General features: G+C 43.5%; 1 protein-coding gene across 1 annotated transcript in view; it reads left to right on the forward strand.

The window, feature by feature from the left end:
• The first annotated feature begins 1,900 nt into the window (after nt 1-1,900).
• Nucleotides 1,901-15,105, forward strand: part of MMP2 (matrix metallopeptidase 2) — a 47,953-nt gene continuing 34,748 nt past the window's right edge. The window contains exons 1-3 of the mRNA XM_061594020.1: nt 1,901-2,299; nt 7,997-8,223; nt 13,691-13,839. Coding sequence (XP_061450004.1) covers nt 2,096-2,299; nt 7,997-8,223; nt 13,691-13,839 — 580 coding nt within the window. The 5' untranslated portion in view covers nt 1,901-2,095. The remainder of the gene's footprint in view (nt 2,300-7,996; nt 8,224-13,690; nt 13,840-15,105) is intronic.

Raw genomic sequence — 15,105 nt, forward strand, 5'->3', positions numbered from 1 at the left:
CCCAAATTCCTCAAGCATCCCTTCCTATTCACATAGATAGCAATCACTGAGTTTCACTGAGAGCAAGGGGTTAATATTAAAAGGCATCTTTGCATCAGACTACAAAGCAGCTGGTTTTGGTCACCCATTGCATGCATTTCTCAGAAACTCACTTAGCATTCTGAGCTGGAGAACAGATTCCTGGAGAAATTATCTTGATTACTAATACTGCAAAGGATTTAGAGTTTGACAGATCTGGGCACCAAACCAGGCAATTATGAATGTCAGTGACATCACAAAAAAAAATAGTGCTGGAACTAGGATTATTGATTGGCCTGTATCTTACTGGCCCAAAACCACACCGTGACTAATACAGCCAAATATTCTGAGCTGGGCAAATTTGCACGCTGAACCAGGCATTTATGAAGTCAATGACCACACTACCAAAGAAATAAAAAGGGTTCTGTAACTAGGGTTGCTAATTGGCCTGTATCTTTATATGGCTTTCTAGGTTAGGGCAGTAAGATACAGGCCAATTAGCAACTCTAGTTACAGAACCTTTTATTTAACCAATACTGGATTCTGAAAACCTATCAAGCTAAACATACCGAAGCTGCTTTAAACTATCTAATACACAGCACCAAACCCAGATCTGATACTAAAACCTGAGGCGCTGCAGTCAATCCCAACTCTCTGAACCTTATGACACATACGCACTTGCACACTATTTGTTACAAACATACCTTATGCTTAACGTATCTCTGTGAAGCATCCCTGGTAAACCAACGGTCAATCTAACCCAGCTCTGCTTAGACATCAAAGAGTGGCATAAGAACATAAAAGCCCTGTTGGATGATGCCAAAAGCCCATCACGTTTAACCTTCTGTTCCCACAGTGGTCAGCCAGATGCATATGGGAAGCCTACAAACAGGACATGACCACAATAGCATTTCCCACTTGTGATCCCCACCAACTGGTAGTCAGAGAAGCATACTGCCACCAATACTGGAGGAAATATATAGCCATCATCATGGCTAGGAGCCATTTGAGAGCCTAGTCCTCCATGAATTTCACAACCCAAATGTTGGAAGCAAGTCAGTTATCAAACAAACCCAACCATGGCAAATTATCCAGTGAACCTCCCATCCCTGGTCTTAATTCCCATCCTAAGGCATTCAGAAATTTAAGGACACCCTGAATGCACTGATCAGTCCTCCTTGTTATTGATAGCCTTTGTAGTTCCCTCTAGTTCCAAGCCAAGGTGGCAGAAAATGGTTATATACCTCCATGTCATTGGATTGACTCAACTGTAATCTGAAGCCACAACTCAAGGAATGCTTTACCGTTGTGGCTTGGCCTAGTCTGCCTTACTATATAGTCCAGAGTGCAGGACACAGAATAATGAGCTCAAGTTGCAGGAAGCCAGATTTTGACTGAACATCAGGAAAAACTTCCTGTTAGAGTGATAAAACAATGGAACCAAGGACCGAGGGAGGTAGTGGGCTCTCCAACACTGGAGGTATTGAAGAGGCAACTGGACAGACACCTGTCGGGTATGCTTTAATTTGGATTCCTGCATTGAGCAGGAGCTTGGACTTGATGGCCTTGTAGCCCCCTTCCAGTTCTACGATTCCATGATTCTAGTCTCAGAAATATTGATAAGTCCCCCTCTGTATTCATCTCATAAACAAGCATCTGATTCCTTCAGCAATTTATCCGAGCCGAAACTTTACCAACGTTGTAGCATGACAAAAGTATGTGGAAATACATTAACTGGTCCCTCAACTCTGCCTTTTTGTTCTCTCTTGCTGTTCAAGCAGTGATCTGTCTGTTGCCACCTTAAAATTACAGCAAAACACACATCTGGTAACTGCCCCCGCTCCCTCCCCTCCTTCATGTTTCCACTGGTTTTCCAGACTTCCTCTTGCGGTGATTTGGAGACTGCGCATCTGGATTTCTTGTACAAAGGAATTGCTGGAGTATGCAAAAAGGAAAGAGTGCCCTGAGGAAAGCTGAGATATATTGATAAGCCACTGATGGGACTTTACAACTCAAGTCACTAGGCAAACCTCTTGACAAAGAAGGGGCTTAGGGAAACAATACAAACTGAAGCAAAATGAAGATACCTATTCCCTTCAGCTTTGCTGGTTGCATTTTTAAAATACTCTGGATCCACCTCTCCATTTTTCACCCAACCTCAGCTCCGCCACCACCGACCTTAAGGCTTCCAGAAGACACACCAGGCAGAGAACTGATCCCATCACCCATCATTAAGTTTCCAGGGGACATTTCTCCCAAAACAGACAAAGAACTGGCATTGGTAAGTGTTTGTTTTCCCCACTTTTTTTTTGATACATACTTTGCAATGTCTGATTTGTTGATCCCCAATTCTGTGTAACCCAATAACAGCAGCCTTCTGTTTCCAGTGTTCCCAGATGGGGACTAGTAGTTGGCAAAGTTATCAGCTTCCAAAGTGTTAAAGCAAACTTTATTTCCCCCTCATTAAACGTTTAATGCCAAGCCAGAAAACTGTATTTCTGAATGAGTACCCTGTTCCTGTACAAAGTTCATCCAATTGCTGAGGTTTTAACAGAAAGATCTAGACATTAAGTAAAGAGTTAAAAAACAAAGTTTGTTTATCAAACCTTGCTTAAGTATAGCCTGAAGGCCAATTACTGTGCAAAGCTGGCTTGATTTCTTCAGCAAACATAATGACTAGTCTTCAGACAAATCTGTTTGAAGCACTAACTGCCCCTTGAAGCTATTCTTGAACTATGTTCTATCCCTAAATTTGAATCCGTACAGAAAAAAAGCTTGGAAGGGTATCAACTATTAGACATTACAGCTAGCTTAAGATTTTTGTCTGGGCTTAGTTGATCTTTCATAAAAACCAACCTTACAGAGATGAATGTTTAAGGAAAATAGGGACAATTACATACTCAGTTATGCAAAGCAATCCAATGCATTTTACTCAGACCATGTGCTAAACGGGGACTTACTCCCAGGGAAATTTAATGGGGCTTAATCTCTAGTAGTAAATGTGCCTTGCTCTGCAATCCAAAACATATTCATTAGTGAGTAAGCTCCATTGAACATAGTGGAACTTCCTTCTGGGGGGGGGGGAAATGGACAGGTTTGTGCAGTTTAGGATAGGGATAGCCAACATGGTACCCTCCTCCCCAGATGTTGCTGGACTCCAACTCCCATCCCTGATTATTGACCATCTTGGCTTGGGCTTGTGAGAGTTGGGAGACCAACAATATCTGGAGGGGATCACGTTGGCTACCCCTGAGTTAGGACTGGGTGAATCATTCAGTTTTGGTTTCTCTATCACATTTTTTTCTGATCTTAAATATAGTTCTCCAAATTTCTCAGCAATCTGGAAATTTATTAGCATTTTAGTGCGAATTTCACTCAAATGTATACATTTTTGCATTCAGTTTGGTCTGACAGACACATTTTTGCAAGCAATTTCCCCTAATATAACACAATTTTGTATGTCATTTTCCTTAATGTATACCGAACTCTAGTATGTGCATTTTTGTATGCATTACTTGGCTCAAGAACTGCTAACTTCGAAGGAGTGTGAATTTCAAAGGGTAGCTGTGTTTGGGTTTGCATATTGTTTCAGAAATTGTGAATTAGGTAGGTTTGCCTTTAAATGTGAACTAAATCAAATTTGTCTCCCGTTTCTAGTTAGGATATAGACTATAGACACATCTTTTTCTTTTTAATGACCACTTGATGACTAATGGATGACCACTTCACACATTACATATAGAAGGCAAAGCCAGCTTTAGAACCATGTATACACTCACTCACAACTCTCTGTCAAGTATCTTGCCTGTTTTTGCTGCATTCACACCTTACATTTCAGGTATACTCTTAAAACAGTGTTTATCTTAAACTATGTAGTGTGTGAAGGGGGGCAAAGGTGGACTAATGTTACTTTACAAGATAAAAAAAAGACAGGCTGGCTACATCAATATGTGTAATTTAACTACCTCACATTGGGGATGGGGGAGAAATTCAATTCATTTCACATCTGAAGCCGAATCTATCAAATCTTCACTTTCCAAAACAATATGAGAACTGAAACACAGCCAGCCTTTGAAAGTAACACTTATTCATTTTTTGCAGTGCAATTCGCCAACCAAACAATGTTTACAAAAATGTATGTGTTAGGGGAAATTGTGCATAAAAATGAATATATGTGAGAAAATAGCATGCAAAAATGCATTACATTTAAGAGAAAAGGCTTGCAAAAAATATGTATATTAGTCAAAACTTCCTACAAAAATGTGTTTATTACAAGAAATTCACACTAAGATGCTGAAGACTTTTCATGAGGGTTTTAAAAATAATAAGCCAATTTCTGCAGAAATGTGGAGAACTAAAGATTGGAAAAATGAGAAACTGAGAAATCCGAAATTGACAGAACTTTCTATCTCTACCATACATACACACTTTTGGCCCTTGTTGCCCCAGTTAAGGTTGACAGATCACAATGCTTGTATTGATTAATTTAATTTATATCCCTCTTTTTCCTCCAAGGAACTCAAGGTGGCATACATGGCTCTCCCCTCCCCATTTCATTCTCACAACAACCCTGTGAGGTAGATTAGGCTGAGAGAGACTGTAACTTGCCCCAAATTACCCAGTAAGCTTCATGGCTGAGTAGGGATCTGAGCCCTGGTCTCCCAGGTCCTAGTCTGACACGCTGACCACTACACCATACTGGCTTCAGTGACAGCAGAGTCCACAGTGGCTAGAATTCTCATCAAGGCCTAAACTCTAGATGTAGCAGCCACTTCCAGTAGTCACCTGGTCTTCTAGCACACCTTCTTCTACTTCTCTATGGACCTCCTAATTACCTCAAGCACTACGAAGTTCATTCAGAACCCCTTCTCTTCTTTGCTTCTTCTTCCCTTAAGAGAAGGGCTGTAGATCAGTGGTGGATCATCTTGCTTTGCACGCAGAAGGTCCTAGGTTCACCAGGTAGGGCTGAAAAAGACTGTTTTCTGAAATACTGGAGAGCTGCTGCCAGTCAGTGTAGACAATACTGAACTTAGGCAGACCTCAGTATAAGTAAGCTTCTTATGTTCCTATGTTCTCCATCTCCTCTGCCCTTTCCCTTAAACCTAACCTTCCTTTAGGTTCCTCTTTCTCAGTCCGTCCATTGCTTCCTCTTCAGCTTCCATGCTTCTCATCTTTCCTGCTTTCAGGAGCCGCTTGGATAAGACCTAGACCTTTGAGTTTGTAAAAGGCTGTTCCATGTGAAGAGCAATCATTACGTCATCTTGGCACAGTCTCCAAGCAGTGAAATATTCTCAGGCACTGCCTGGATTGGTCCCACCTACCTAAGACTGGCCATTGGGCTGTCCTAGAGAAGGGACTATATAAAGGCTTCCTATGCAGGCTGGGACCATATCTGAGCAACAAGCCTTCCTGGCCCTATTGTGTTTCTGTGCATCATTTGACTCTGATTTCCTGGCTCCCCTCAGGCATCTACAACCCAGGACTTCTTCCCAGTCCTTAATCTGGTCTTTGTTTTTGTTTTTTGCTCAACTGACAACTTTCCTTTCCCTCACAGAACCAGGACTGTGATCTGTTTAGTTCCCTGAGCAACTGAACATTCCATAGCACTGCAGTCAGGCCCCATCTGTGCTATACATTTAAAGCAGTATTATGCCCCTTTAAACAGTCATTACGTCCCCTAAAGAATCATGGGAAATGTAGTTTGTTAAAGGTGCTGAGAGGAGACCCCTGTTCCCCTCACAGAGCTATAGCTTCCAGAGTTCCCTGGGGGGGGGGAGATTGATTGTTAAAGTGCTCGGGGATGTGAAGGCTGGAGCAGAGCACACGAGTAGAAAACTATAGTTATCTCACTAGGGGGCTCACTTGAGCCCCTCTCTGTGTCATATTTGCATGTGGAATGGGCTCTCTCTCCATCATGCACCATGTTAGCCTTCTCCACCCTCCGTAATGCACAGGCTAGCCACATGCTCCAGCAGCCATATGTTTGGTGTCAGTGTGAAGATGTCCTGTGCATGCAGGTGCACATGCACAGAGGCTCTCCATGCTAGTGTGAACTGTGGTTTGGAAGAGCACAAGCTGTGCACATTTTGGCACATTCCATTCTTTGGAAAGCCTTGGCTTCCTAGACATCTCATGACCTTAGACCCTAAGCCTCAGGGAAACCAACCTTGGATTTTGGGGGCAGTGCCTACTGGGTCAGAGTGCATAGTAAATAGCAGCCATCACCAAACTGGTGCCCTCCAGAAGTTGTTGCACTACGGGTCCCTCCAGACTGTCCCTTTATGTGTGTGGATGTATTCTGCAACATGTCGTCACAGCGATAATATTGCATTAGTGGTAGATTTATCCACACATCATTCTGCTTTATTAGTTGTTCTGTAATGTTTCTCGGTATCACATTATTGTCATCTGGAGGGCAAGAGAAGCTAAACAAACTACAGAATATTTGTGGTATAAAAAGAGTCAGGATTCCAGCAAGAAGCTTCAGGACATGCACTGACTGGAAATGAAGCAGCACATCTGCCCCAAAGGTTTGGGGAGGCACAGACAGTATTGAAAGCAGGATCACATATAACCATCCCGTTATTCTAGGGAGAAGTAGCAGCACTATTTTTCTGGCAGCTGACCAAAACACAAACAAAAAATCCAGCCAAGCAAGTTTTTTTTCTGGTCAGTTGACATGGCAACCCTAAACCCATGCTGTGATTAGTGGAATATCACCTTGCCATTATACATTTGTGGTCACTTGGATAAAATGCAGAAAAGGGCAGCCAAAATGGGTAGAGGGATAGAACACCTTCCATACTAGGATAGGCTAACACAGCCTTTCCCAACCGGTGTGCCTCCAGATGTTGTTGGACCACAACTCCCATCAGCCTCAGCCATTGGCAATGCTGGCTGAGGCTGATGGGAGTTGTGGTTCAACAACATCTGGAGGCACACCGGTTGGGAAAGGCTGGGCTAACGGCACACACCTATGCATGTTTACTCACACGTAAGTGCAACTGCACTCAATGAGCTTACTCTCAGGTAAGTGTGTACAGGGTTGCAGTCTAAAGTACTTGGAACTTTTAAATTTGGAGGGGGAAAGTGACTAAGATTGGGAGGCGGGTCTGCTCAGTTTCACATTTTAATGCAAACGTATATATTTTGCAATTCCAACACACCAACCAAAATGTAGCTGTACTTCAAAATCCACACTTTTCCAAATTCTGCAATGCAGTTCTCAAACCAAAAACTGCACACAGAAAAAATGTAACAGGGAAGAATGTACAAACATGCATATATTTATGAAAATAATGTATAAGAATGCATTATACTAGGGAAAACTGTTTGCAAAAAGAGTGATATTGGTGAATATTGCATACAAAAAAGTATATATTAGGAGGAACGTTCATGAAAATGTGTGCAAATTTTCAAACAGACTTTTTATTTTTAAAAATGCAAGCTGATATGAAAATGGGATGAACTGAGTCCAAAAACGTCTGGAGGGCACCACGTTAGTTACCCTTGGTATAGGTCTTGAAATGTGCATGAGTATCTTCAATCACGACTGATAATTGTAACTTCGGGTGTTTTTCCTAATGGTAATGGGATTGCAGCCTGGATCAGTCCTTGTTTGGATTCCCAAACCATGGTACCTACCCCCTTTTCAACCCCCACCACCTGTACCTGTACCTTGAATGTTAGTTACATTCATTTAAATGATTTGCTGGCAACAAGCACAAGTGAAAGTCTATAATTCATTGTATTTAAACCCTTGCAAACATGTCCTCAAGTTACTGGTCCTCAAGAAATATTTATCCATACATATATCATTTTTAAAAAATTAATGGCACAACAGCATAGCAATTCCCATTTACCAAAAGTGTCATCTCTGGTCACCTGGAAATAATTCCTGCTCACCACTGGTGAATCACCATATAATTTTCTGAAAACGTTTTGTGACTGTGCTGCTTTCTTTCCTGTTTTGTTAAAGCAATACCTCAATAAGTATTACGGATGCCCCAAAGACAACTGCAATCTCTTTGTGCTGAAAGACACTTTGAAGAAAATGCAGAAATTCTTTGGGCTTACTCAAACTGGAGAGCTGGACCAAAACACCATAGAAACGATGAAGAAGCCCCGTTGCGGTAATCCGGATGTGGCCAATTATAATTTCTTCCCGAGAAAACCAAAATGGGAGAAAAATCTTGTCACATACAGGTATGTGTACATACTATCCATTGAGACTTTCCCTGTTAGGGTGCGATCCTAGCCACATTTACCTGGGAGCAAGCCCTAATGAATTCAGTGGGACTTCCTTCTGAGCAGACATAGTTAGATTACAACAGGCCCTCCCTTAGCATGTGTGGGGCCCAGAGCAAAAGCAAAGTTGGGGGGCCCCCACATTTGCTCCGGGTCATGGTCTTGTCCGAGTTGCTGCCGTAGGTGTGCAGGCACCAGTCCCGGAACTGCTGGCCCAGCTCGCTGTCCCAGGGCGGCTACCGCTCACTGACCGCAGCAGGAGCGGCAGTGGCAGCGGCGGCTTTGGCATGGCGGGCAGGCGGGCAGGCAAGCAAGCCCCCGTCCTGGGTGGAAAGAGAGCGAGTGAGTGCTGCGCCCTGCCTGGTGAAGGCGAGCAGGCAGGGAGGGAGGAGCTGGCTGGTGAGCAGATCACCAAGCGTGGGGGGGCCCCAAAGCGCAGGGCCCGGGGCAACTGCCCTGCTTCTCGATGCCTAGGGGTGGCTCTGGATTACAAGCCTCATCTCCTTACTCTTACCACTGCTTGCTTGAGCCAAGACAGCAGGTGGAACAGGCAGTGACAGGAAGGCAAAGGATCAGCAGGGCCAGGATGTTCCATTGATTGTCAGTGAGCTTCCCATTTGGACATGGCTTCAGCGGGTGCCCAATGATACTAACTGCCAAGGCTACCCTGAATATGCCTTTAATACAAACGTGGGGGAACTTGTGGCCCTCCGGATGTTGTCAGCCTCCAATTCCCATCACCCCCAGTCAGTGTGGCCGATGATCAGGGATGATGAGAACTGGAGACCAGGAGCATCTGCAGGGTTCCCCACAGGTTCATCATCCCTGCTTTAATAAGTACAGCTTTTCCAGTTTAGAAGTTCTATGTCTGGAGCAGCAGAACCTGTTCCATTTTGGGCTCTCATGAAGCTGTTAAAAGCGCACCAGCCCTGTAATAATTTATTTACTGGTTTATTTTGGAGATTTTATTACCTATTTAAAAATAGTGCAGGCCACTTTTCACTCCCACAATGAATTACCAAAGCAGCCTGCATGCAAAGCATAACGCGATGCAATATAGTCAATAAAATCCAGTTATTAAAACCAAATCAAAACATCGGGGGGGAGGACATGCACGGTCAATAGAAGAAAAGCAAAAATGGTCAAGAAAAACAGGTGTGTTTTTAACTTCTGGCAGAAGCTGTCCAGCAGTGGCACCTTCCTGATCTCTGCCGGAAGTTTGTTCCATGGTAGTGGTGGGGAGGCGCTTCCATGAAGACCCTCCTCCACACCATGGCTGGGAGAGCATCTTTGCGATGCAATATGTCAACAGAGCCTCCCCAGCAGATCACAGTGACACTGGGCAGTCTGTATGCACTGGTGGCTGGTTCACTGGGGCGAACGGGGTGTTGCCCCACCAACTTCAGTGTGCCCCCAGCCAGCCAGCCTTGTTACTTACCATCAGTCCAGCTTCCCCCTCCTTAGTCTCAGTCTTGCCCTTGTAGAACTTGACCAGTTGCTGGACACTACAGGAGGGGAGAGTGATCTTGTGCTCAGGTACTGCTGATGGTTTCTGGTTGGCCACTGAGAAAACAGGATGCTGGACTAGATGGACCATTGGCCTGATACAGCAGGCTCTTCTTATGTCTTATGTTCTTAACTCAGCTGAGACCAGGATGGGTAAGAAACTAGAATTAGTGGCTGTGCCTGTCATTGGCTGTGGCTCCACCTAGGACAGAGTTGGAAGGAACTTTGCAAGAGTAGTGTCAAAGCATTGCCTTTCCTTTGCTTCAAACGTATAGGAGGAAAAGCAAAGTAAGGGGTTGAATTGCTCCAAGACGGCCAACTTGTACAGGACAAAGCAAGCCCCAGGTGTGATGTCACTTTCCCAGAATCGAAACCTCAACACTACGATACATTCCACACTTCACACAGCTGGAGCAATCCTAGTGCTTAATGTGATTTAAAAAAAAAAAAAAAAAAGAGCGCAGGGTCTCTTTCGTTTTAAAGGGCGGACCCATTATTCCAGAACAGCATGACTTCTTCTCGGAGAATAATGGCTATCCCTTTCTTCCAAATACTGCTGCTCTATACAACTCCACAGAACAAAACACCACAGGCTCCACTATGTCTGGTTCTCTCTTTCTAAAAAAGTTTTTTTGATCTGGCACTTTGAGCTGGAGATGATATTAACCCCACAGCCATGTTATGTCTGCAGAAACAAATCAGACCAGAAATTACACTGCGATCTCGACAGTGCATAGTTTAACGAGCACTTCATCGCCCATTAAAGTCTGCTGGGATAAAGTCTAAGGCAGAGGGAAGCACAGTGGGGCTCTTCTAATGATTTCCATATCTATTTAAGCCCCGTGGCTCAGTTTTTTTGGTCTCTCCGTGGCTCAGTTTTTTTGGTCTCTCTCTGTCTCTCGGCATGTCTCCTTTTCCTGCACCTCCTACAGACAATGCTGCTGGCCAGAAATTAATCATGGCACACAAGCAAGAGGGAAGGGGAATATCTGAGTCTGCAACCATATTCTCACTTATTTGGAAATGAGCCTGACTGAACACTGTGGAGCTTGCTTCCAAATAAACATGGATTGGATCAGGCTCTACGTTTTGCAGGGCCGTTGGCTTAGAATTGGAGCAGAGAGGGTGGAAACAACAGAAGAATAAATGGGTTGGGGAAAAGATTATTGAAGAGTTATTTTCTTTTTTCTTCTCTCTTTACTTTTTTTTCTCTTTGGGAAGTAGCATTGTTTAATTCTCGTTAATGGTTAATTGATGATGTGCTTGGGGATATGATGGGTGAAAAGATGAAATCATTATTATATATTAGATTTTATCTATGTATTTGAAATGAATGCTGATGAAAGTTAAAGAGGAAAGCACAAAAGCAGGACTACAGCTGAACATCAAAAAGACTAAAGTAATGACAACAGAAGATTTATGCAACTTTGAAGTTGACACTGAGGACATTGAACTTGTCAAGGATTATCAATACCTCGGCACAGTCATTAACCAAAATGGAGACAAAGTCAAGAAATCAGAAGAAGGCTAGGACTAGGGAGGGCAGCTGTGAGATAACTAGAAAAGCTACTCAGATGCAAAGATGTATCGCTGAACACTAAACTCAGGATCATTCAGACCATGGTATTCCTGATCTCTATGTATAGATGTGAAAGCTGGACAGTGAAAAAAGTGGATAAGAGAAAAATCAACTCATTTGAAATGTAGTGTTGGAGGAGAGCTTTGCGCATACCATGGACTGAGAAAAAGACAAATAATTGGGTGTGAACAAATTAAACCATAACTATCACTAGAAGCTAAAATGATGAAACTGAGGTTATCATGCTTTGGACACATCATGAGAAGACATGATTCACTAGAAAAGACAATAATGCTGGGAAAAACAGAAGGGAGTAGAAAAAGAGGAAGGCCAAACAAGAGATGGATTGATTCCATAAAGGAAACCACAGACCTGAACTTACAAGATCGAACAGGCTGGTTTATAACAGATGCTCTTGAAGGTCACTGATTCATAGGGTCGCCATAAGTCAAAATCCACTTGAAGGCACATAACAACAACATGTATTAAGAAAACAACCCCAAGATAGAGAACCTTTGGCTCTCCAAATGTTGCTGAACTATAGCATAGGAGCATAGGAAGTCAGGCCATTGGCTGATCTAGCTCAGTATTTTCTACACTGACTGGCAGCAGCTCTCCAGGGTCCCAGGCAGGGGCAACGTCTAGCCCTGTCTGGTGAAGCTGGGGTTGAATCTGGGACCTTCTGCATGCAAAACAGATGTTCTGCCACTGCATTCTTACTAAATCCTCCAGATTTAGTATCACTTATGAAAAGGGGGGCCTCTATAATATATAGTCTTATACGTCTATAACGCAGGGCTGGGAACCAGTGGCCCTCCAGCTGTTGCTGAACTATAGCTTCCATCATCCCACGCCATTGGCCATGCTGGCTGGTGGGGCAGATGGAAGCTGGAGTCCAACAGCACTAGGGATGCATGAGAAATTCAATTCGGTTTTTATTTCAAGCCAAATCTATCAAAATTGAACTTTCTGAAACAATCTGGGAGCTTAAACACAGTCACCCTTCAAAATTCACGCTTATTTGAATTTTTCAATGAAGTTCACCAACCAAAAATGTTTTCAGAAATGCATAGGTTAGGAGAAGGTGTGCGTAAAAATTAATATATAGATGAAAACATGCACAAATGCATTTGATGATGAGAAATTGCATGCAAAAATGTGTACATTAGTCAAAACTGCCCACAAAAATGTGTTTATTAGGAGAAATTTGCACTAAAAGGCTCAAGAATTTTCATGATTTTTTTAAACAAAAAAATAGCAAATTGCTGCAACTGAATTTAAGATTGGGAAAAGCAGAAACTGAGAGGACTGAAAACTGACAGATCTTTCCATCCCTAAACCGTATCTGGAGAACCATGACTTTCCCATCCCTGATTCATTGCATTTATATCCCACCTTTCCTCCAAAGAGCTCAAGGCAGTGCACATTGTTCTCTCCCCTTATATTTTATCCTCACAACAACCCTGTGAGGTAGGTTGGGCTGAGACATAGTGAGCTTCATGGCTTACTGGGGATCTGAAGATTTCCCTTCTTGGCCTTAGTCCCACACTGAAACAACACTGGCTCTTACGGAACAGTGTTGTCTTGTGGGGTAGAGGAGAGTTAGAGTCCAACAACATCTGCAGGACCATGGGTTCCCCATTACTGTTTTAATGTGCTCAGGACCCCTGAATGACTGGAGGTCCCAATCAAGTGGAGAGGTCGTGTATGTACAGCTCTACACACACATGTGCAAATTCCCAATTTCAGATGTCCACTGGGGGTCAGTCCAAGAGCTGGAGGTGGGACCAGCAGCTGCAAGGTATACACTGGGCATGCAGAGTTTCAATAATGACTAGTGCAAATATGAGCATATAGTCAGCTCATCAGACACCCCAAAAAAGTATCCTGCATATTTTTGATATGCAATGCCCAGGTTGTTAAAGATGAAAACCTGGAGCCATAGGGCAGTGTCCACTAAACATGTGCTTCAGGTGGATGTAATAAATTTCTCAAAAACCAGTCATTTGCATTGATTGCATTTACATCTTTCCCTTTGAAGCAACATGTTCAAGGCTCACAACAGTACCACCCTTTTTAAAGAATTGTTACAAGAAACCAGTGCAAAAATGAATTAGAACAGATATAGGAATACTTCACAATCATAACCCTCCCCCAAAAGCGACCAAGAGCCTTGTGGCACCCTTAAAGACTGACCAGTTTGTTAGTCTTTAAGGGACATATGACTCTTTCTGTTGGTTTTGTTGTAAGAGATGAACATGGGTACCCTTCGGGAAATCATAAGCAAGTGATCTGTATTGTTCTCTGTTGTCTTTTTTCTCTTCCGCTTTTATTATTAAGGATTTTAGGCTACACCCCAGATCTGGACTCTGAAACGATCGATGATGCTTTTGCCCGTGCCTTTAAAGTCTGGAGTGATGTCACACCGCTGGATTTTTCCCGAATTCATGATGGCGAAGCAGATATCATGATCAATTTTGGACGATGGGGTAGATATCTCTATATAGAATTATTATTATCATCACTACTACCCCTTGAGGGAAAATCCAGCCTTCTGCCTCTTCCTTCCTTCTCCCTGCTGTTTATGCTACTCTGTGCATGGGATTCACTGCTCAGTGACCCCCTTTCCCATTGGCTGTCCTCCCTCGCATGCATCTGGGAAAACTGGGCATGTGCACCTTCACACACACAGGGCAACTGACTGGATCATCCCCATAGCATTTTTTTAGTGCACGTTAAAAGCATTCAAAGCACGGTGCATTCATCATCTCTGCTTTCCTTACAAGAACTCAATGAGGTAAGAATAATATTATTGCACTTGGATTGTGTGGGAGAGAGAGAACAGCACAAAGCTGAACTAGGAATACTGCCAAGGTGAAAGGTAACAGAGGGTGGGGCCCAGGGTGGTTTGGGATGGGCCTGAGGGCAGATCCCAGGAATTTGGGGTGGCTTTACAGAAGCCCTGCTGATCTGATTCAGTGTCTGATCTGCACAGGGAACATACTGGGGAAGTTGACCCTTGCAGCCAGCAGGGTTAAACCCCGCTCACCAGCTGGTGAGCAGAGGGTGTAATCCTGCCAGGGTTTGCTTTGTCCGTACATTTCCTTACTGTGAAAAGATTTCTCCTAACGTTTATTAGCTGAAATCTGCTTCCTTGCAATTACCACTTACAGTATCATAGAGTTGGAAGGGGTCTATAAAGCCATGGATTTAAACCCCCTGCTCAACACAGGAATCCAAATTAAAGCATACCCAACAGGTGGCTGTCCAGCTGCCTCTTGAATGCCTTCATTGTTGGAGAGCCCGCCACCTCCCTGGGTCATTGGTTCCGTTGTTGTACTACTCTAACAGTTAGGACATTTTTCCTGACCTAAGTCTGGCTTCCTGCAACTTGAGCCCATTATTCCATGTCCTGCACTCTGAGATGATCGAGAAGAGAACCTGGCCCTCCTCTGTGTGACAACCTTTCAAGTACTTGAAGAGTGCTATCATATCTCCCTTGAGTCTTTTCTTCTCGAGGGTGAACATGCCCAGTTCTATCAGTCTCTCCTCATAGGGCTTTGTTTCCAGTCCACTGATCATCCTCGTTGCCTTCTTCTTGAAGTGCGGTGTCCAGAACTGGATGCAGCGCTCAAGATGAGGCTCAACCAGTGCCAAACAGAGGGGAACCAATACTTCAAGCAATTTGGAAACTATACTTCTGTTAATGCAGCCTGAAATAGCATTTGCCTTGTTAGTTCCTGCCCTCTGTAGCA

Source organism: Rhineura floridana, chromosome 13, assembly GCF_030035675.1.
Source record: "Rhineura floridana isolate rRhiFlo1 chromosome 13, rRhiFlo1.hap2, whole genome shotgun sequence".
In the NCBI taxonomy this organism is placed as follows: domain Eukaryota; kingdom Metazoa; phylum Chordata; class Lepidosauria; order Squamata; family Rhineuridae; genus Rhineura; species Rhineura floridana.